At 42.0% G+C, this 22,726-nt stretch overlaps 1 protein-coding gene across 13 annotated transcripts in view; it reads left to right on the top strand.

Moving 5' to 3' along the window:
- SHLD1 (shieldin complex subunit 1) overlaps window positions 1-20,024 on the top strand; it is a 99,509-nt gene extending 79,485 nt beyond the window's left edge. For 9 of the 13 annotated variants that reach the window (XM_058684946.1, XM_058684940.1, XM_058684943.1 and 6 more), the window contains one exon: window positions 17,369-20,024. In XM_058684946.1, coding sequence (XP_058540929.1) covers window positions 17,369-17,811 — 443 coding nt within the window. In that variant the 3' untranslated portion in view covers window positions 17,812-20,024. Of the gene's footprint in view, window positions 1-5,811; window positions 5,918-7,672; window positions 8,404-17,368 lie in introns of those variants that run through there. The other 4 variants (XM_058684938.1, XR_009248853.1, XM_058684949.1 and 1 more) reach the window with 4 other exon arrangements.
- Window positions 20,025-22,726: the final 2,702 nt, after the last annotated feature.

The raw sequence follows: 22,726 nt of genomic DNA, 5'->3' as shown, positions 1-22,726 counted from the left end.
GAATTGTTTTGCATAATTGGCTCATTACAGAATGAAACTTTCAGAAACAAAATATAAGGTGGACATGAATTATACTTTTAAGGTGATCACGTGTGATTTGGGATCAAGGTCTAGCATTGGGACCCTGTTTCAAGGATAGCTGGGACCCTATTAGTGAATTAAATAGACTCCCATCACCAAAGGAATAGAAAACATGAAGATTCTATGTAGCTCATTTCTCTGCCTTCAGGAAAAATCTCCATAAATTGACTTAGGTGATATGAATATTGTCCATTTTGAGCATTCTTAAAAGAATAAACTTTGGACAGGAAGGCAGTCTGGCTATGACATTTATTATTCTGTTGATCTGGCCAGGTAAGAGAATGTCTTAATTTCCTCACCATTTCCTTAGTGACCGTAGGTTAGAACTTCCCCTGCCTTCTTGTTTCTATTGCTGCTGTCGAGACATCAACCATCAACTTAATTGTCATTCATTTATAGGTAATCTGTCTTTTCTTACTGGGTGATTTTAGAATTTTTGTCTTTGATAATCTGAAGTTTTATCTCATGCCTAGCAATAAGGTTCTTTTTATTTATCCTGCTTGCAAAACCCCGTGATTGCTAAACTGGACAATTCATGCTTTCACCAGTTGTAGAACATCTTCACCCATTAACTCATTGTGCATTGTCTTTCCCCCATTCCCTCTCTTATCTCTGAAATTCGAATTAGGTGCCTGTTGGACCATTTCACTTTGACTTATATATCTCTTAATTGTTTTGTTTTCTCCATTTCTTTGTCTCTCTCTGCTAAATTCTGAGTAATATCTTCAAATCTGATTTCTATTCTCTAATTCTCTTTCCACTGGTGTTTAATCTGTTTTACCCATCTACAGAGGGATAAATACCTATTATTATAATTTTCTAGTTTTCTAAGTTATTTTTGTTTCTTTTTCTAATTTACCTGCTTATTTTTTTGTAGTCTCTTGTTCTTAACTCAAACTTTCTATTTCCTATTTTCTTTTTTTTTTTTAATGTTTATTTTTGACACAGAGAGAGAGAGAGAGAGAGAGAGAAGAGCATGAGCAGGGGAGGGGCAGAGAGAGACGGAGACACAGAATCTGAAGCAGACTCCAGGCTCTGAGCTGTCAGCACAGAGCCCGACACAGGGCTCGAACTCACAAACCGCGAGATCATGACCTGAGTCAGAGTCAGACGCTCAACTGACTGAGCCATCCAGGGGCCCCCCTACTTTATTTCTTTGACATAGTAAACATACTTGTTTTATATTCTGTGACCATTAACTGGTATCCAAAGTTTCTGTGAGTCTCAATCTGAGGCTGGCTCCAGTGCCTTGTTTTCAGTGTGTATTTTGTGAGTACCGTTTTTATTGTGAGCTCCTATTCAGTGGAATTTTATTTGAGGGGTTTCTTATGACACTTGAGTGAAGGTACATTCCTCTGGAGAGGATTCTCATCTGCTTTTCTAAACATATAATGGCACATTATTCTGGAAATATACTAAAATAAATTCCTGATTTGGAGGTCTTTAGACCACAAAAATAGTCTCAATTTAGGCCACAAACACATGTGAGGTCTGGCTCATAGTTAAATCTCCAGAAAGATGTTTTTTTGTTTTTTTGTTTTTTTGTTTTTCTTTTCTCTACCCAGGGCCAAAGCCAAGACAAACAAGTTTCCTATTGGGACCCTTTGCAAAGCTTTTTTTTTTTTTTTTTTCCTAGTTCATCTTTTCTCCAAGTGTGTGACTTCAGGGCTCTCAGCTTTATGCAGTGATGTCCTTTCAAGCACCCCATCTTGACTTTTGGTCTCTGAGGATTTCTTTTGCTTTTGGTCTCTGAGGATTTCCTTTACTTTATTCCAGCTCAGTCATGCATTTTAAAAGATTAAAAAGAAAATTTACCCAGGATTTTTAGATATTTGGTAAGAAGGATTTTGTTACCACCACATTTTTTTTAGTCAAAAATATGTAACTATCTCTGCAGTCCTACTAGAGATGTCCTTGTAAAGCTAGAAATTCAATTCCATATTTGCCTCCACTACTAGCTCTTAATAATTCATGCTAGAAACATTTTCAACACAAATACATCCTAAACCCCTCATGTCTAATATTTTTGTCATTCAGTCAGCCCCAGCTTTTACTTCTCTACTGTCTATAAGGCCTTTTCTGCATAGGTTGTATCACAGCTGTTTTTTTTTTAATTAAATTAAATTATTTTGAGAGAGACAGAAAGAAAACCAGCGGGGGTGGGGCAGAGAGAGAGGGGGACAGAAGATCTGAAGCAGGCTCTGCACTGACAGCAGAGAGCCCTATGAGGGGCTCGAACTCACAAGCAATGAGATCATGACCTGAGCCGAAGTCAAATGCTCAACCAACTGAGCCACCCAGGCACTCCAGTCATGCTGTTTTTAAGTGTTTATGGCTTCCCCAGTTTCTTCTTTTTTTTTTTCTTTTAATTTTTTTTAAGTTTATTTGTTTATTTTGAGAGACCGAGTGGGGAAGGGGCAGAGAGGGAGAGAGAAAATCCCAAGCATGCTCAGAGCCTGATGCAGGCCTTGAACTCACAAAACTGTGAGATCATGACCTGAGCCAAAACCGAGAGTCTAATTGACTGAGCCACACAGACGCCCCCTATGGCTTCCCCAGTTTCTGAGCTTTCTATGTTTTCTGATGTTATTTGCTCCAGAAAAGAGGGCTCAAAGCTTTGCCCTTCTTCAACTTCAATGGTAAATGGGGGAGTGCAGGGGGAAAGGGAAAGATTAACTCCTATGACTGTTCTCAGTGTATTTCCCAGTCTTACCTTGCCTTTTAAACTTTAACTTAGCCCTACAATTCTGACTCAGCCAGCAGTCATTCTGTGAACATTAGATCTTTTCTGCCTAATTTCCCGATCTCTTTTTTTTAAATTTTTTTGATGCAGTCTGTTTCTCCTTCTTCAATATATTTACTAACCTAAACTTTTCCCTGAAGCTTTTCACTTGATTCATAGTTTCTATCAACTATGAAACCACCACTGCCATCAGGCCCCTGGAGGTTGAGTCACTACAATCCCACCCACACCCTGGTGCTGGTCCCCCTTGGGGAGACATGTCGGGGGACAGCTGGAGGCACCCCCCCCCCCCCAGTCTGGGCTTCTGTGTTTGACACTCCCCCACACTGAGGAACCTGCTGTTTCCACCCACACTGGGATCATATTTGCTTTGTAGAGCATGCACTTGGGACCTCTCTGTAGTCAGTCCTAACCGTGAGATGGGTACTGTTTACTGTGATTCATCCCAGCAACTCTGATACCAGGATGAGGCACAGGCTGTTGATAAAGGTGATGTTCCTTCCAGTCAGGAATGAACGCTTGTTTATCTGGACTTTCCTTGTGATATGTATCTGCCACTGCATGGAGACATACAAGAGCATTTACAATTCACTTCTTAAAACCTTGGATGTTAAATGACAAATTTCTTAAATATTTACATGTAACATCACTGCTGCTGGTGCTGCTCTTGTCACTATGATAATAATTACCAAGTAGCTTTTATTTCCTGAGTGTGAACCGTGAGCTAGGCTTTATGCTAATAAATCATTAATTCTCACAACTGTCCTGCAAGGCATGACCATTATCATCCTCATTTTACAGATGAGGACATGATGATTCAGAGATGTTAAGTGACTTGCCCAAGGTCACACAGCCAGCAAGTGGCCATGCTGGGACTCAAACGCAAGCCTTCCAAACCCAGCCCATGCTCGTAAGCATTTCATCTATCAGGACAGAAACAGTCAGATTTCTGATCTATGACTGTGAGCTGTTTTACAGAACCCAGAACTTAAATTCACGTTAGTTCTGTCCTTTACTTACTTACTTACTTACTTATATATTTATTTATAAAAAAGATAGAAATTCATTGAATATACCTCCAGGGAGCGGCAGGCAGGACAGCAGAGGAGAGGCTGTTGCAACCAGTTATGTCCTTTAAAGTAACAAATCTGAAAGTGTATAACACCATGCTGCCTGCCATTATGCACCATTGGTTTTGGAGTCCTTTGTAAGAACTGCCTTCAGAGCCAGTGTGTGAAACATAAGAAAAACAATTTTTTAAATATTTTATTATTTATTTTTGAAAGAGAGAGACAGAGACAGTGCATGAGCAGGGGAGGGGCAGAGAGAGAGGGAGACACAGAATCCAAAGCAGGCTCCAGGCTCCGAGCTGTCAGCACAGAGCCTGACGCAGGGCTCGAACTTACAGACCCCAAGATTATGACGTGAGCCAAAGTTGGATGCCCAACCGACTGAGCCACCCAGGCGCCCCAAGCGATTTCTTTTTGGAGATAAACTTTGCTTTTTATTCCATTCCATGTTACCCTACTTGATCACCTACATTATTTATCAGATTTTACTCCTAATACCTTTTGACAATTTCCAAAAAGGTAATTCTGTCCTCTGAGGATGGAGATTTGCCACCAATGAGGACATTCAGAAGAAGCTTTCAGGGGGAGTGGAGACACTTCCTAGGAGGCTCCAGCATGTTCTCAGTGATGTCAGCATTTTGAAAATGAGAGCTTGGCCTCCCAGGATGATTAGTTTGAAGGGGAGAGCACTCAGCTATATATTCACATTCTGCTGTATTTGTTTACAGTTCAATCTGTTACTTCATAGATAAATTGATTTGATGTGAAGTCTGTTTATACAAATATGCATTTAAGGAAAATACTACTGTGTTTAGAAAGACATCAGACTTTCCTTGTCTATCACAGTCTTATAAACTCTGCTGATGTCAACACTGGAACTGGCTCTGTTTTGATAGGATTCTGTTCCTCTTTATATCTTCAAATTAGGAAATACTAACTTGTGGATTTGGACAGATTGTGAGTAGGCCCCCATTCTTCTTCAGGAAAAAAATCAGTTTGCTGCTTCCACAGCAAAGGGAGATGATCCCGCTGCTAAAAATGTCTCCAGCAACACTTCAAGCATCATTTTTAAAGTGCTTTTTTTTTTTCTTACAGTGAAGGTTAAGGTTAAACTTTCAAGCCTCATCTTAATTAGCTGCTCGCATTCAACTTAACTCTGCCAAAGTAAACAGTCGTATTCAAAACAGCAATGTTACCATAGCAACCTAGATCAGAATCGTTTGATTTTCTTTTCTGCTCACGATTGTACCTTACTATCTAGGCCATGATGTGAGACAAATCTGCAGAAACATCCCGTGTAAAATGAGATTTAAAAGAAAACATTTAGGGGGGAAAACATTTTTAAATGATTGCTTTAAGTGTTACAGGAAGCTCCTAATTCCCAGTGGCTCCTGAAGGAGATTCTCTCTCAGGTTCCCTTGTCTGACAGCTTCACCACTCAGTCCCCTCTTGGGGTTCTGGGTGGTGAAGTACCCCAGAACCTGGACAGGGTCGGGGGATCACCGTTCTTGTTCCAGTTCTAGCTATCAGACTGTGGTCCTCAAAGTGAGACAGCTGAACCAGATAATTCCCCATGGCTTTTCTACTGTAAAGGGGGGCTCAGGTTCTGATCCTTTAATTTGGTTATTACTTAACAAAATGCAAAACCAAGCTGTTTTAAATCAAGCCTCTGGCTAAGCCTTAATCTGCTAGGAAAGAAGAGAATTGTTAAGCATTTTTAAGATCCAGGCCTGTGATTCCTAAATTTGTATTACCTGAATCATCTAGGGAGGTCCTCAAACTCCCCTGACTGGCTCCTCACGGCCAACATGCAAAGCTATCATTGTTCCTAATTATGGCAAATGTTAGCCACATGAAGAGCATTTTAATTAAGAAAATTAATAAGCAGATTAGCCTTTTCCATGGTCTATTTTCCAGGCCCTTCATGAAGTGATTCTGGAGACTTGGTCTTTGTCTCAATTTTCTTGCCTGACAAATGAGACTCCGGAAGCCAGATGTTTTCCCTGCCCCTGGATCCAGCTTGGTGCGTGACTTTTTTTTTTACTAAATGGAGTAGAGACACAGTATTATTTTTGGAAGTGACACTGTGAAAGTTGTTTTACTTGAGATCTGCCATTAAATCAAAAACAAACCTCAAGATCTTTTGTCCAGCCTCAGACAGGGATAATCTAGTCATGAGATCAAGTGGAGAAAAGTCAAACAAAGATATTGTTTTCTCTGTAATTTATTTTGTGTGCCATTAAAAAGAAGGTAGAGGGGCGCCTGGGTGGCTCAGTCAGTTAAGCATCCGACTGGCTCAGGTCGTGATCTCACGGTTCCTGGGTTCGAGCCCCACATTGGTCTCTATGCTGACAGCTCGGAGCCTGGAGCCTGCTTCAGATGCTGTGTCTCCCTCTCTCTCTCTGCCTCTCCCCCACTGGTGTTCTGTCTCTCTCTGTTAAAAATAAATAAGCATTAAAAATTTTTTTAAAATAAAATAAAAAGAAGATAGAAAAGGGACAAAGCCCAGTAGAAAAATGGTAAAGAATATGAATATGAATGGCAAAGAAGTGGGCACGAAGCGTATGAAAAGCAGCTTAGCCACATTGAGTGTTAAGGGAAATGTGAATCCGAGTAAGGAGATACCATTTAAAATGCCTGACAGTATCAGAGTTTGGCAAGGCTGTGGAGAAACAGGAAAATACAACAGATACTGCTGGGGGGATTGCCACAGCCAGTTGGAGAGCGATTTGGCAGGTTCTGGTGAAATTGAACACCCACGTTCCCTTGGACTAAGCAGTTCCGCTACTGGATGTAATTCCAGAGAGTGTCTCTGCAAGTACACCGGGAGGCAGGCAATGGGGGTTCACTGAGGCCTTGTTTGTGATGGGGAAAAAATCAGACACAATCTACATGTCTACCAGCAAGAGAATGCAATAGACGAAAAATAATGCAGTATGTTCTTTTTTTTTTTTTTAAGTTTATTTATTTATTTTGAGAGAGACAGAGATGAGGAAGGGCAGAGAGAGAGTGAGAGAGAATTCCAAGCAAGCTGTGTGCTGTCAGCACAGAGCCCAGGGTGGGGCTCAATCTCACCAACCGCGAGATCATGACATGATCAGATGCTTAACCCACTGAGCCACCCAGATGCCCCAATGCAGTATGTTCTTATATTAGAATACTGTAAAGCAGATTCATACATAATATCAACAATGGCTGAAGTAAAAAGTCAAAGTTAAGTGAAAAAATGCAAAACTTTGTATATGGGAAGTAAAATTAAGATGATACTCACACATGTATTATGGGAACATTGGTATAAAGTATAAAAATGTGCCGGAAGGGGTGCCTGGCTGGCTCAGTTGGTGGAGCATGCAATTCTTGATCTTGGGGTCATGAGTTCAAGCCCCACGTTGGGTGTAGAAATTACTTAAAAATAAAATCTTAAGTGGCACCAGGGTAGCTCAGTCGGTTGAACATCGAAGTCTTGATTTTGGCTCAGGTCGTGATCTCGCAGTTTGTGGGATGGAGCCCCATGCCGGGCTCTGTACTGACAATCCAGAGCCTGCTTGGGATTCTCTCTTCCTCTCTCTCTGCCCCTCCCCTGTGCATGCTTTCTGTCTCTCTCTCAAAATAAATAAATAAACACTAAAAAACACTTTAAAAAATAAAATAAAGTCTTTAAAAAATTATTAAAACATTTTAAACATGGGATGAAGGAATAAATTTCTATATCGAGATGGTCAATTTTAATTAAAAGATTTACTTCTTTTTTTGTTGTTTGTTTTTATTTTAATTCCAGTATGGTTCAATCTATAAAGAACTCACCAAACTCCACATCTGAAAAACAATCCAGTGAAGAAATAGGCAGAAGACATGAATAGACACTTTTTCAAAGAAGACATCCAGATGGCCAACAGACACATGAAAAGATACTCAATGCCACTCATCATCAGGGAAATACAGTCAAAGCCACACTGATACCACCTCATGCCGGTCAGAGTGGCTAAAATGAACAAGTCAGGAGACTATAGATGCTGGCAAGGATGTGGAGAAACGGGAACCCTCTTGCACTGTTGGTGGGAATGCAAACTGGTGCAGCCGCTCTGGAAAACAGTGTGGAGGTTCCTCAAAAAATTAAAAATAGATCTACCCCATGACCCAGCAATAGCACTGCTAGGAATTTACCCAAGGGATACAGGAGTGCAGATGCATAGGGGCACTTGTACCCCAATGTTTACAGTGGTGCTTTCAACAATAGCCCAGTTATGGAAAGAGCCTAAATGTCCATCAACTGATGAATGGATAAAGAAGATGTGGTTTATATATACAATGGAATACTACTTGGCAATGAGAGAGAATGAAATCTGGCCATTTGCAGCAACGTGGATGGAACTGGAGGGTATTGTGCTAAGTGAAATAGGTCAGTCAGAGAAAGACAGATATCATATGTTTGCACTCATATGTGGATCCTGAGAAACTTAACAGAACCATGGGGGAATGGAAGGGGGGGAAAAAGTTACAAAGAGGAAGGGAGGCAAACCATAAGAGACTCTTAAATACAGAGAACAAACTGAGGGTTGATGGGAGGTAGGGGAGAGGGGAAAATGGGTGATGGGCATTGAGGAGGGCACTTGGGATGAGTACTGGGTATTGTATGGAAACCAACTTGACAATAAATTATATTAAAAAAAGTAATTCCAGTATGGTTCACATACAGTATTATATTCATTTCAGGTGTGCAATATAGTGATTCAGCTACTCCTTATGTCACCCAGTGCTCATCACAAATGCACTCCTTAAACCCCATCCCTAAAATGTTTCCTTCTTTAATAAGAAAAGAGACTTGAAGCAAATATGACAATATGTTAAAGGCGTGAATTTGGATATTCCAGTTCCTGTGTAATTTTCAGAACATTTTAATTTCTTAAGACAAATATAAAATGCCAAGGTAAAAATAAGGTAGCTGACAGATCAGACAGCAAAGATAAGCCTTCTTAATTGCCCTGAGCACTTAATTTTAGGGCTTTTCGCCGATGACACAAATTTTTGGGTTTTTTTCCCCCAGCATTATTTTCTTTCTCAGCAGTTGCCTTTTAGAGGACCCTAGCTTTTGCCCATTGCATCTGTTCGTCATTAGGATGAAGGGTGACAGCATAGGCCACCTCCTCTCGGGGTGATTCATCAGGATTAGCTTTCAGATATAAACAAGTACAGACTTAGGCTGAGGTTTCGGAAACACCTGACAGTATCATCCATCTTTTGAAGTGTTCATTTGGGTTAAATATCTTGATATCCACACCCCGCCCACACCCCTTTGTGAGTCTGTGGGTTTTGTCCTTTAAAGGAACAGTTGCAGATTCTAAAATGCACAAACCACAGATGGCAGGCTGCTATCTGGCAAAAGGAGGCGTAAGCTTACTGATTTTTTTTTTGTCATTAATTTTATGTTATTAATAAGACAGAGAGTAAGGTACCTTAGAACTCCGGGGCTGCTGTTACTGTACAGTGGTGGAAAGCCAGATAAAACCAGAGAAAGGAATCAAAGTGAATTACTGATGGGATGAAGTAAATTGAGGCCCGTATTACTCGCAGGGCCGAAACCAAAAGGTCCTTGCCCAGCCAGGGGGTAGGTGAAAAATGATTCCTGTGGAAGCAGAGGGAAAGGAAAGGAGGACTGTCTTGGAGGACAGGAGAATAGAAAGTTTAGGGGGGTACCTGGGTGGCCCAGTTGGTTAACCAGCCCGCCCTTGATTTCGGCTCAGGTCATCATCTCTTGGTTCCTGAGATCAAGCCCCACATTGGGCTCTGCACTGACAGCATGGAGCCTGCTTGGGATTGTGTCTCCCTCTCTCTCTGCCCCTTCCCTTCTTGTACTCACTCTCTGTCTCAAAAAAGATAAATAAAATTAAAAAAAAAATAGGAGAAAAACAAAAGTGTGTAGGCATCTTATTATTAACCCACAGACCAGATTATTTCTGGCATCAAAACTCAGCCCTCCTGTGACATAGGGATGTATGACAGGAACTTATATGTGATGTATCATGATACACGTATACATGTAATGAATTATGTGATCAGGGCCCTTTTGAGAGTGAAAGAAGGTGCTATTAATAATTAGTTGGGACAACAGGCATAAACTGGGGTCGTCCTGGGCAAACCTCCTAGACACCCTAGTGAGTACTGGTCACCCAGTAATCATGCACATTTACATCTTTGTAAATGAAACTCATCAGGGGTGCCTGTCTGGTTCGGTCGGTGCAGCATGTGACTCTTGATCTCGGGGTTGTGAATTCAAGCCCCATGTTAGGTGTAGAGATTACTTAAAAATAAAATCTTTAGGGGCACCTGGATGGCTCAACTGGTTAAGTGTCCAACTTCGGTTCAGTTCATGATCTCATGGTTTGTGGGTTCAAGCTTCACATTGGACTCTGTGCTGACAGCTCAGAGCCTGGAGCCTGCTTCAGATTCTGTTTCTGTCTCTGCCCCTCTCCTGCTTGCACTCTGTCTCTATCTCTCAAATATGAATAAACATTTAAAAATAATAATAAAATAAATTTTTTAAAAGAAAAGAAAATGAAATTCATTAAATAATAAAACATCAAAAAATTTTAAATGCATCTACCATGTGCTAGCACTGTTTTAGGCCCTGAAGGTACAACAGGTATCAAGAGAAACAAAAATCCATGAGCAGAAGCTAGACAATAAACAAATCATATGTTATTAGATGTTGGTATGTTTATATGGAAATATAAGGCAGATAAGGGAGACAGGGACAGCCAGGGACTCCAGCCAGCTAGGGGAGTAAGGGAAATAGAATTTTCTTTCTTTCTTTTCTTTTCTTTTTTTATCAATAATTTACTTTTTAATTTACATCCAAATTAGTTAGCATATAGTGCAACAATGATTTCAAGAGTAGATTCCTTAATGCCCCTTACCCATTTAGCCCATCCCCCCCCCAACAACCCCTCCACAACCCTCTGTTTGTTCTCTAAATTTAAGTCTTTTATGTTTTGTCCCCTTCCCTGTTTTTATATTATTTTTGCTTCCCTTCCCTTCTGTTCATCTGTTTTGTATCTTAAATTCCTCATATGAGTAAAGTCATATGATATTTGTCTTTCTCTGACTAATTTCACTTAGCATAATACCCTGTAGTTCCATCCACGTAGTTGCAAATGGCAAGATTTCATTCTTTTTGATTGCTGAGTAATACTCCATTGTGTATATATATCCATTCATCCGTCAATGGACATTTGGGCTCTTTCCATACTTTGGCTATTGTTGATAGTGCTGCTGTAAACATTGGGGTGCTTGTGCCCCTTTGAAACAGCACACCTGTATCCCTTGGATACCTAGTAGTGCAATTGCTGGGTTGTAGGGTAGTTCTGTTTTTAATTTTTTGAGGAAGGAACCTTTATACTGTTTTCCAGAGTGGCCGCGCCAGTTTGCATTCCCACCAGCAGTGCAAAAGAGATCCTCTTTCTCCCCATCCTCTCCAACATCTGTTATTGCCTGAGTTGTTCATGTAAGCCATTCTGACAGGTGTGAGGTTGTCTCTCATTGTGGTTTTGATTTGTAGGGAAATGCAATTTTTAGTTGTATGCTCAGGGATGGTTTGGTAGACTGAATTATTGTTCACCAATACTCTCTGCCTCCTACGGGAGAATTTTGCATCCTCATTCTCTTGAGATTAGTTAGCATTGGCCAATGATATGTGAACAGAAGTGACAAAGCCCTCCCAGTCACCGCCTGCTCTGTCATGCTCTTTTCCCTCTGCCGCAGTCACTAAGCAATGTTGAGATAGTGGCTGCTCCATTGGCCTAGGGTCTGGCATAAAGGCAAGGATGATACAGACCTGCTTGTATGACACAGAGCTGTAAGTAGTGAGAAATAATCCTTTGTTCTTTTATGCCCCTGAGATTTGGCACTTGCTTGTTATGTAGCATAACCTGACTGATACAGAAGCCCTCACTGAAAAGATAACATCTGAACAGAGACCTGAGGAGGTGAGGGAACCAATCATACAGATGTGTAGAGAAAGCATGTTCCACACAGAGGAACAGCAAGTGCAAAGCTTCTGAAGAGGGAGCTTGCAAGGATCAGAAACGAAGCCAGACTTCTCAAGGCAATGATGCAGAGGTATTGCGCCAGTCAGATTTTCATGCACCTTGTGGGGCTGGAGACAGGACTTAGTCTTGTTCACCCGGCGATGCTGCCACTCCTTTTTATCTCTGCAGGGCATGGAGTGGAGTGGCAGGAGTGATAGGGACAGACGAGGGTAAGAAGGAAAAGAAAGATCTGGGCAGAGAGATGCAACCTAGCAGAGCACGGCTCCAGATCATGGGCACTAGCCACTCATATATTATAGATCATAGTGTCACCCACATAGAGAGCCTGTGAGGCCTCTGAAGTCTTACTGCTGTCATAAAGGAGATGAGTCTGTGAATCCAAAGTGTGCTAATCAGTGAGCACTAATAACCACGACATGCCCCTTTCCCACTCACCTTGTTCTTACACCCCCTGACTTTCTTAGAGCCACACAGACTCCAAGGAACCTCCAACAGACAAACCAAGGCAGAAGGACCACTCTTAGCAGACGGTGCACTGCCCTGAAAAAGGGCTGCTTTCCCTTTGAGCAACATGAAAGGAGACCATATGAGCCACATGTTCCTTCTTTCCTTAAATCCTGATAATTCTCTTTTTTTTAAATATAAAGTCTTCGATTTCTTTTGGCTCTGTGTAGCCTTGAAACCACAGATCCTCCCAATTAGTAGTCACTAGTAAAAGAGAGTCTGAACAAATAAGGCAGAGTGGGCGGCTATTGAGGCTGATGCATGAGGGAGACAGAATTCAAAATATCAAATCCATTTAGGAAAAAGCTTGTTAAAGTTGAAAGCTAAATGTTTCACAGAGATAAAATCCTGCTGCGCATTTATCAACCACAGAAGTAGTCGTGGAAGATTCTCTGGAAGAAACCCCCATTAAACATCTGGGTTTCTAAAAGCTGATGGCATCTCACAGAATGCAACTATTCATCTCAAATCCTCATGCAAATTGATTGCCTAGAATTGCCATCTATGACTCCTAAACATATAAAAATGGCTTTAGATTTGTAAGAATCTTAAACATCTATGTTATCTGTTTTCTCTCTCATCAAAAGAGAATTTAACAAATGGATGCTCTGGTAGATAGGTGACCTTGAAAATGCATGCAAAAGTATGGCCATACCAAGTGCCACCTTCCTCCCTTTCTTCTTGTCAATTCCTAAAGAAATTGGAACAAAAAGGGAAATTCCACTCAATTTAGACAATGCCAAAATGATTGGGACTGGGGCCCTTGCTGAGAAAAATAAAATGCCATCTCGAGGTTTGAGAAGGGAGGAATGCATGGTACAATTGGATGCCAGCAAGAAAGGCATTGATTGTGCAGGGATCAATAGCAAAGTTGCCTTGGGAAGCCCAACGCAATTCAATATATTACAATGCAGTGGGATTCACCATTCACTTCCCACTCTTTCCAGAATCCATCCTTTGAGCGACTGTTCCTCTCAAGGGATAGGAGGCATAATTGTGATTTTGGGGAGGATGACTCTTTGTTGTATGGGATTGTTCTGTGCATTACAGGATGTTTCCATCCTTGATCCCACTCATTAAGTACAACCATTTTCCAATCACTAACACAAAAACATCCTCAGACTATCCCTAGAATAGATATTACCATCCCAAGTTGAGAGCCTTACAAGTCTGGCCTGTATTAATGTAAGATTAAAGTTTGAACTTTAATGTAAGTTTGAACTATTAATGTAAGATTGAAGTTTGAACATAACTGTGAGGATGCACCACTGAACAGGAACTGAGTTATCAAAGATCATCATTCTGTACACATGTAGGTTCATGAGGAAAAGAAAAGCGATTAGCTCTATTTGCTGGAAAAGAAATCCCAGGTATCAGGCCACAACAGCCACATTATTAGAGAGATGGCTTTGTTGTTGTTGGTAAAGCAGATTTTAAAAGGAAATCAAAGACTGAAATGAGCTGGAGACAGTGTTCAAAAGAACTGATATGGTAAATAACTCAACCCATGTTGTCATTGCTTTTCTGGAAAAGGGAAGGAGGGTTTCTTTAAGATGAGTTGCAACCTGCTTGATATTTACATGAAAAACAGAGGAGCCACACTAGTTTTTTAGGCTCTTTAGGCTCAAATCAAAGTTATTGACCAGTTCTTTAATAAGTACATGTTATGCTACTTGGAGGGTTCTGTATAAATGGCTACCTCGATGGGCAGTTTCAGGAACTCTCCAGCCTTTTCAGTGTTACTGCTGAGGACCTTCCCTCTCTCTTTCACTCTTCCCATTGACCTTTCTCAGCCCCTGTCTTCCTGCCTTACTTCCCCAGGACCAGATCATCTTTGTGGAAGCAAGTGGGAAGGGACACCTCATCTAGCCATTGTGGGACCCCTTGCCCACCCCCTTCTCCCCTTGGTTCTCCAATAGTACCGTTTATTAGGCAAGTACTGTTCACCAAGCCCTGGACTAAGGCTTTTGTTTGTTTGTGTTAGTATTAAAGTAGGCCACCAAAGGAAATTTTAACAGTTATTCTTCCAGAGGAGGAATTTAATGACTTAATTAAATAATTCTGTAATTATTTAATTATTTTTCTTGAAAGAATCTCAAACTCATAGAAAATTTGCAAGTATAATACAAAGAATTTTTTATTTTCTGGAATTATTTGAGAGTAAGTTGCCAGCCCGATGCCCACCACCCCTGATTTTCCAATAAACAAGGACATTCTCCTACATAACCTAATGAAACTATCAAAATGAGGAAGTTCACAGGGTACATTACTACCATATAATCCTCAGGTCCCACTCAGGCGATCCCAGTAACATTCTTTATAGCAAAAAGATCTAGTTGAAAATCATGTGTTGTCATGACTCTTTGGTACTCTTCAGTGTACCGTCTTTTGCTCCGTCTTTTCTGGGTTTTCATGACCATGGCACTTCTGAAGAGTACAGGCCAGTCAGTTTGTAGAACATCTGTCGGTTTGGTTTTATCTGTCGCTCCCTCATAATTGGGTTCAGGGGCTGCACCTTCGGCAGGACTATCAGAGAAGTGGTATTGGGTCTTCCTCCTGCATCTGGTCAGGTGGCAACAGGGTTTCGATTTGTCCCATTACTGGTGATACTCACTTAGGTCACTTGATTAAGGTGATATGTGCCATGATTCTCCACTCTGAAGTTATTTTTTTCCCATTTGTAACTAGCAAGTATTTTATGGGGAAGTGCTCTGAGACTGTTCCTCAGCAAACTTGCAATTATTTTATGGATTTATGGTTTTATATTTTAATAAATGGGCTACCATCAGTTACAGGTACTCTCATAATTTATTTTGATGCTTAAGTTGTTCCAGATGTGGCCAGGTGATCCCTTTGGAGCTGGCCTCTGCTCCCCCTTGACAAGCCTCCATCAATATTTGAGCATTCTAGATAGTAAGATGCACCAGGCCCATCTTGTACTGTCCTTAATCAGCCTGGAATCGGCCATTCTTCAAGGTGGCTGAGTGCTTTGTTTTGGGGCTACTTGTGTGGTGGACCAGTGAATGCTCGTCCATGTGTCGGCTGCGTGTGTCTCACACCATGTGTCCACATCCTTCTTGGGTGCTTTGGATTAACTACTCCTCTGTTCCTTGTCTTACCATAGAAGTTCTAGAAGAGAGATCATTTACTAAAACTCTTGTAGATGAGAACTCCAAAGCTCAGCAAGGTGGTATGGTGTCTAGCTGGTAGCAAAACTGGAGTCAAAACCGTAAATCTCTTCTCTTTTTCTATAACCATCCACTGCATCACACAACTTTTTTAATCGTTAGTGAGTGCAAATATTTTTATCATAGCTACTAGTTGAGTTAATGGGGTGAGGGGTGTATGTGTGGAATTAAAGCTAGTAATTTATTAAAGCTTATATCAGAGCAAAAAAGGAAAATATATTTTGATTTAATGTATACAATTTTAAAAATTAAAACTGGTTGGTGTATAAGGAATTCTGTAAATTATTTGTGGGGAATCTTTTCTAGAACACATTGTCAGCTTGGGATTCTCTGTCCCCCTCTCTCTCTGCTCCTCCCCTGCTCATGCTTGCACACATGTGCATGTACGCTCTCTCTCTCTCTCTCTCAAAAATAAATAAACATAAAAAAAAGAAAGAATTAAGGTTCCCAAAGAGGTACAGAAAGTTAGATCACGGACTAGGATTTGGCTCCAGTTCTGGCTTCTTATTGTCTATTATTAAATCAGTTTATTTGTTACTCCTTTAAAAAACAGAAAGGTGGTGATTTTAATTGAGAGAGAAAGAGTCCATAGGATTACTGTAAGGAGTAGAAAAAGAAAATGTCTGAACTGTGTAAATGCCCAGCACTGTCTATATTAGGGGTCTTTACTGTATCTGTGCCATGGATCCTTTTGGCATCTGGTGAAGCCTTCCCACCCTTTCTTAGATAATGTTTTAAGTGAAAAAATTGAAATGTATGGGATGATCAAGGGAAAAATATTGAAATGTAGTTATTAAGTTAGTTAAAGAACAAATTTACAATATTATAATGAATATTTTTTAATTAATGTTTAAATAATAAGTTCTAGTATCAGGACCAATAACTGTGTCTTAGTGTACTTGGGCCACCATAACAAAATACCATAGACCGGGTGGCCTAAACAACAGAAATTTATTTTCTCAGAGTTCCAGAGACTGGAAGTCTGAGATCATGGTGCCAGCATGGTTGAGGTCTGGGAAGGGCTTCCTGGCTTAGAGAAGGCCACCTTCTCATCGTGTCCTCTCATTGCCTTTCCCCAGTCTTGCACCTGGACAGACAAGAGAGAGAAAAAAAGCGAGAGAGATCTCTTCCTCTTTTTATAAGGCCACCACTCCTATCAGATTAGGCACCCACCCCTTATGTCCTCATTTAACCTTAGTAACCTCCTAAATGCCCCATCTCCAGATCCAGTCACGTTAGGGACTAGGGCTTCAACTGTGAATTTTGGAGGCCACACTTCAGTCCAGAGCATAGTGATGGCATAAATGATATTTTGAAACATCTTCTGCAGACTGTAATGTGGTATGAAAATAGCTGTGAGCTATTGGCAACAAAGTCATACGTACTGCTGCTAGTAGGTTTGTTGCTTACATTTATTATGGAAGGGAATGCTTAATTTTTGATTGAGGCGAGGGTAGTGAAAATAAAGATACAAGTTTTCTCCCTACCCAAATTCACAACTACCCTGAACTTCTGTACAAAGACCATAGATAAGAACTCCTGAAACATGCACATAAGATGTTCTTGTTTGGAGCAAACAAGTGGCATAACCCCCAGGATGGTGGGGATCGATCCCAAAATCGGCCAGTCCTGCCCAGTACCAGTCACCCAGGAGCAGCAGGTGACTTGAAGAGACATCATCTGCTTCTGGCCTTTTTGAATGTGTGTTCAAGTACTGGAATGTGTTTTGTCTTGCAGATACCAGCAACCTAAATTCCGAACAAAATGATTCCTGGACCTCTGAGAACTTCTGGCTGGACCCTTCTGTGAAGGGACAGGTGAAGACCAAGGCAGAGGATGATGGGCTTAGGAAATCCCTGGATAGATTCTATGAAGTGTTTGGCTGTCCACAGCCGGCCTCTGGAAATGCACTCTCCGCAGCAGTCTGCCAGTGCCTGTCTCAGAAAATCAACGAACTGAAGGGCCAGGAGAGCCGAAAGTATGCCCTCCGCAGTTTCCAAATGGCCCGGGTCATCTTCAACCGGGATGGCTGCTCGGTCTTACAGAGGCATTCCAGGGATGTCCACTTCTACCCGTCGGGAGAAGGAAGTGTGTCTCTGGATGATGAAAAGCCAACCCCGGGACTTTCAAAAGATATCATTCATTTCCTCTTGCAGCAGAATGTGATGAAAGACCTCTAAGTAGTGCCTGGTGGTAAGAGCAGGCAGTGTGGAGGGTGGTCCGGTGGCCAACGCTGTTAGTGCACACCCACTTCCCCTCCAGCCCCTCTTGCCGGCTCTGTGTGTCCAGCCCCCTGTGTGTCTGGCCCCTGTGTCCACACCACCTCCCACCCCACCCTACCACTCCCTTTGACTTAAGGCCAGTGACTGACTGATTGTGGAGCCCAGAAGCACATCTTCCTTGCCCCAAGGAAGGAAGGACATGCTCTGAGGCATAAATTATTCTCCAGAGCTCCCCTCTGGATCAGGCCAAGACTGGGACTTCACACGAAATCACTCCCTCGCTCAGCACCTGCCGTTTCCCTGTCCTCCCATTCATCTACTGGTGTCTCCCAGGGGCCTTTCCTTAATATATCTCTTGTACCTGGATCCTTGACTCAGAATCTACTTCTGGGAGAACCCAACCTAAGGGAACAGGCTTTCTTTGTTACATGAGTTTTTTAAAGGATTTAAAGCTCTGCGCCAAAGCAAGTATAAGAATTGTACCAAGTTGTAGAACTGAGACCATGTGACTGCGCATGTATTTCCCAAAATAACATAAAGATTTAAATACGGTTCCCAAAAGTGCATCACATCTTCCTCATACCCTTGCCTCTCCAAAGCCAGAATTCCCTGTTTTGTCATTCTAACAGGGTGTGGAAGGAACATTTGGATCATCTAAAATAAGAGCTAAGATTTGCAAATTAAAAGAAGGGGGGGGCGGGGCTCTCGGTCTCCACCAGATTGGCAGTGTGGAAGGTGTGAAGAAAACAAATGTGCGCCACCTACCGAAGGACGCGCCGCGAGGCTGACGGGACGCGGCCTTGGCAGTTTGTGGTGGAAGAGAGTAAGGAATCCTTTGCCCAGGTGGACTCCTCCCTGTCATTTTTGCCTTCTGCCTGTACCCTCTGTCACCCTCTGAACAGTTGGCCCCTCACCCCTGTCCCGTCCTTGCTCCGCCAGGGAGTGGCTATAAATAGCCAGCGCGGCTTGCGCCGGCAGAGGCCCTGCTCCACGGCCGTGTCCTGAAACCCCCTTTGAGACTTGGGTGGTAGAATGACGTCACCTGGCACCGAGCTCTTGGAAGCTGTAACTGGAGGCCTCGTGCTAATCCCTGCCTCGACAGCCCTTCAAATAAATTACGTTGGCAGAAAGAGGGCTATCGTTTGTTTGGGGGAACAACAAGATGAGGCTGGCAACACTGTGCAGTTAGATTTTGAGAAACTCGAGGTGAAATTTCATTGGCCTAAGGCTCCATAAGCTTGCCAGAAAGCGGAGTTTGCAAACGGATCGGCCTCGAGGCGCGCATGAAGTGAGTGAGCCCTCTCAGGCAGGTCTCTTGGGGACTCTCCGAGCAAGAGTGGGGATTTTGCTTGAAAGGTCAGGGATTACATACCAAGGCTTCCAGTGCCGGGAAGAGCAGAGGTAAGAAACAGTGTTTCACACTGCAGTGCAGAAGCCCCTTGGAAGAGACCTAAATGATAGGAACTAGGAAATGGGGAGGTCTTTGAGAGATACTGAAGGAAACAATACTCTGCGTTTTCCTCTGACAAGCAATCATGTGAGTCTTTCCCCAGGAGCTTCTCCTGTGCAACACCCCCAAATTACTCGTAAACCAGTGGGCCTTACAATTGAAAATGTGCAGGTTGAATTTTAAGGTCCGTAGTTTTATTGTTTTTTAAGGTAGAGCAAATTAATAGACGCAGCTGAAGAATGCTGTAGATTTCAGAATTATTCATTCACTGAAAGGAATATTGGAGATTAGTTTCCATGGCCACCAACAGAAGGAAACTGGATTATTTTATACTGTTTTTATAACACAGAAGATGGAAGCTATTCCAATCTCCATGCCGGAAGCAGCCGTTTCTGTTTGGCACCGAGATTTTAGTATTGGTAATTTTGTAACCTTTATTATCATCAGTGCTGAGGGTGCTCAGTAAAAAGAGGTAGATCCTGAAACCAGAGCATTTAGAAACCTGGAAGCCAGAATCACCTTAGGGTGAAGGAAAAAAAAAAAAAAAAAGAGTGTGGTGTGTGTTTGCTTGTATCTGAGTAAGTGCTTGTGACAGGTCAGTACAAGATATTTGATTCCCTGCAGTCTCGCTCTCTAATTTGATCTTCTTCACAACGTTGGGATGGCATTTTCCATTTATCCCTGTTTACCTTTAATAAAGACTAAGAGATAAGCGTGTTAAGGCTCTGGCCTTTGGCATTATTGTCTGTCTCTGCCCTCCTGATCACTTCACCGTCTTATCATCCCGTGAACATTCTCACTGGCCTATGATATCATCTGTGGCCCTTTTCAGAGGTCTCTGTGAGGGAGGATTTGCTCGCAGGAACATCAGAACTCCAAAGAAGAGAAACTGCTGCCAGTGTCTTGTATGTGTATGACTGTTACTTCACTAGTCGTTTCTTTACATGACCTACGTGAGAACACATGCTGTAGATCTTATTACCAGCAATTAGCACAAGACAATATGGAGATCACCAGCCAGCCCAGGTGGCTCCTTGCTGAGAGAGAATTTTCATCTGGAGAACAGATGGGGATGGTTTGCTCAAACTACTCGTTTCCAGAGCTGCTGGTAGTATACAAAATAACTGTAGGTGCCACATGGACGAACAATGTTTATCTTCATGGTTATCTATTTTGTTTAATGTGTTAGAAAAATATATAACTACCGCGTTGAATCTGTGCTTTTACAGACAGCATGTAGGACAAGCCTAATATATTTAAAATTTTAAAGTGAATTACTGAAAAAGTTAATGCTGTCGACAATATACAGATATGTCAAAAATTATACAGGTGATTGAAATTTGGGATACAAGGGGAGAGAGAATCTATTCTACCTTCTGTATCCCCCGTCTCTCTCCGGGAATACTGCAGGAAGCTTCCATCAGGTCAACCCACATCTTCCTTTGCCTCTATTTAGTTTTTAAGTTTTTCTTTTTTTAATGTTTATTTATTGAGAGAGCGAGAATGAGCAGGGAAGGGGCCCAAAGAGAATCCCAAGCAGGCTCCTCACACAGCGCAGAGCCCAACTCGGGGCTCGATCCCATGAACAGTGAGATCATGACCTTAATAAAAATCAAGAGCTGGTTGCTTAACCAACTGAGCCACCCAGGTGCCCTATCCTTTGCCTCTCTTTACCCTGCAGCTGTGTTGCAAATCCTTTTAAAAAGCAAACAGATGTGAATAGCCAGCAAATTAAAGAGAAGGGATTAGCCTTGTCAAATATGAAGACGTTTTTAACTTACAGTAACTAAAGCAGCAACAAAACCAAAGTAGACAAATCAAAGAAAAAGCATTCAGCCCATAGACCTAAATGTACGTGTAAATGGAGTATTTGATGAAGGTAACATTTCAAATTCGCAAGGGAAGGTGGAGTTTTTAGCAAATGGTTTTAATTTTTTTTTTTTAGTTTATTTATTTATTATTTTGAGAAAGAGAGCATGCATGTCGGGGAGAGGCTGAGAGAGAAGCCCAAGCAGGCTCAGCACTGTCAGTCTGGAGCCGATGCAGGGCTTGAACTCATGAGCCGCGAGATCATGACCTGAGCCGAAGTTGGATGCTAAACTGACTGAGCCACCCAGGTGCCCCTTAGCAAATGGTTTTAGAATAATTGGCTCCCCAACTGAGGAAGGAGAGTAAAAAAAAGGCTAAATTCTTTGCCTCATTCTTGATATCCAAATGAATTTTAGGTGGATTAAAATTTTAAAGTAAGGGGCACCTGAATGGCTCAGTTGGTTAAGCTTCCAACTCTTGATTTTAGCTCAGGTCATGATTGCACGATTCATGGGTTTGAGCCCTGTATGGGGCTCTACTCTGGCAGTGTGGAGCCTGCTTTGGATTCTCTCTCTCTCTCTCTCTCTCTCTCTCTCTCTCCCCCTGAGAGAGAGGGGGAGAGGGTGTGAGCTGGGGAGGGGCAGAGAGAGAGAGAGAGAGAGCAAGACACAGAATCTCACTGTGCTGAGCTGCCATCACAGAGCCTGACTTGGGGCTCAAACTTGCAAGCCACGAGATCATGACCTGAGCTGATGTTGGAGACTTCACTGACTGAACCACCCAGGTGTCCCCCGAAATTTTTTCAAGGTAAAAAGATAAAAATCATAAAATTCTAGAATAAAAAATGAATGCTATAGATACATGCAGCTGCACTAGTAGTGGCTTCAGGCCCAGTGTCTCCCAGCCCTCCATGCAATGACAGATGGTGACTTAGGGCACCCCCTACATCTGCCCAAGGATACCCATGTAGGCATCACATGCAGGGATCTGGTGGGAGTTTAAACAAAGCCAGAACATAGTAGACCAGAACAGCATTGCAAGGGCTCAGAAAGTTGTCATTGAAACTACAGACTACAAACGTAAACCTTAAAAACAAAAACAGGGTGGCTGCTGACTAAAATAGAAGATTTATATAAGATTAAGAGTCTCCTAGGATGCCTGGATGGCTCAGTCAGTTAAGTGTCCAACTTCAGCTCAGGTCATAACCTCATGGCTTGTGAGTTCAAACCCTGCATTGATTGGGCTCTGTGCTGACAGCGCAGACCCTGGAGTCTGCTTTGGATTCTGTGTCCCCCTCTCTCTCTGCCCCTCACCCACTCACCTCTGTCTCTCTCTCCTTCAAAAATAAATAAACACTAAAAAAAAAAAGAAAAAAAAAGAAAGATTAAGGGTCTCCTAACGTAATATGCAAAAGTTCAGAACACAGTAAAAAATCACTTGTCTTACCAAGAACCAGGAAAATCACAATACGAGTGAGACAAGATAGTCAACTGACACCAACAGTGAGGTGAATCAGATGTTGAAACTATCTGGCAGAGATTTTATTTTATTTTTTTCACATTTTTATTTTTTTTGAGAGACAGAGCATGAGCTGGGGAGGGATAGAGAGAGAGG

Source organism: Neofelis nebulosa, chromosome 9 (genome assembly GCF_028018385.1).
Source record: "Neofelis nebulosa isolate mNeoNeb1 chromosome 9, mNeoNeb1.pri, whole genome shotgun sequence".
Taxonomy (NCBI): domain Eukaryota; kingdom Metazoa; phylum Chordata; class Mammalia; order Carnivora; family Felidae; genus Neofelis; species Neofelis nebulosa.
The sequence above is the reverse complement of the archived record's forward strand: the minus strand, read 5'-3'. Positions and strand labels throughout refer to the sequence as shown.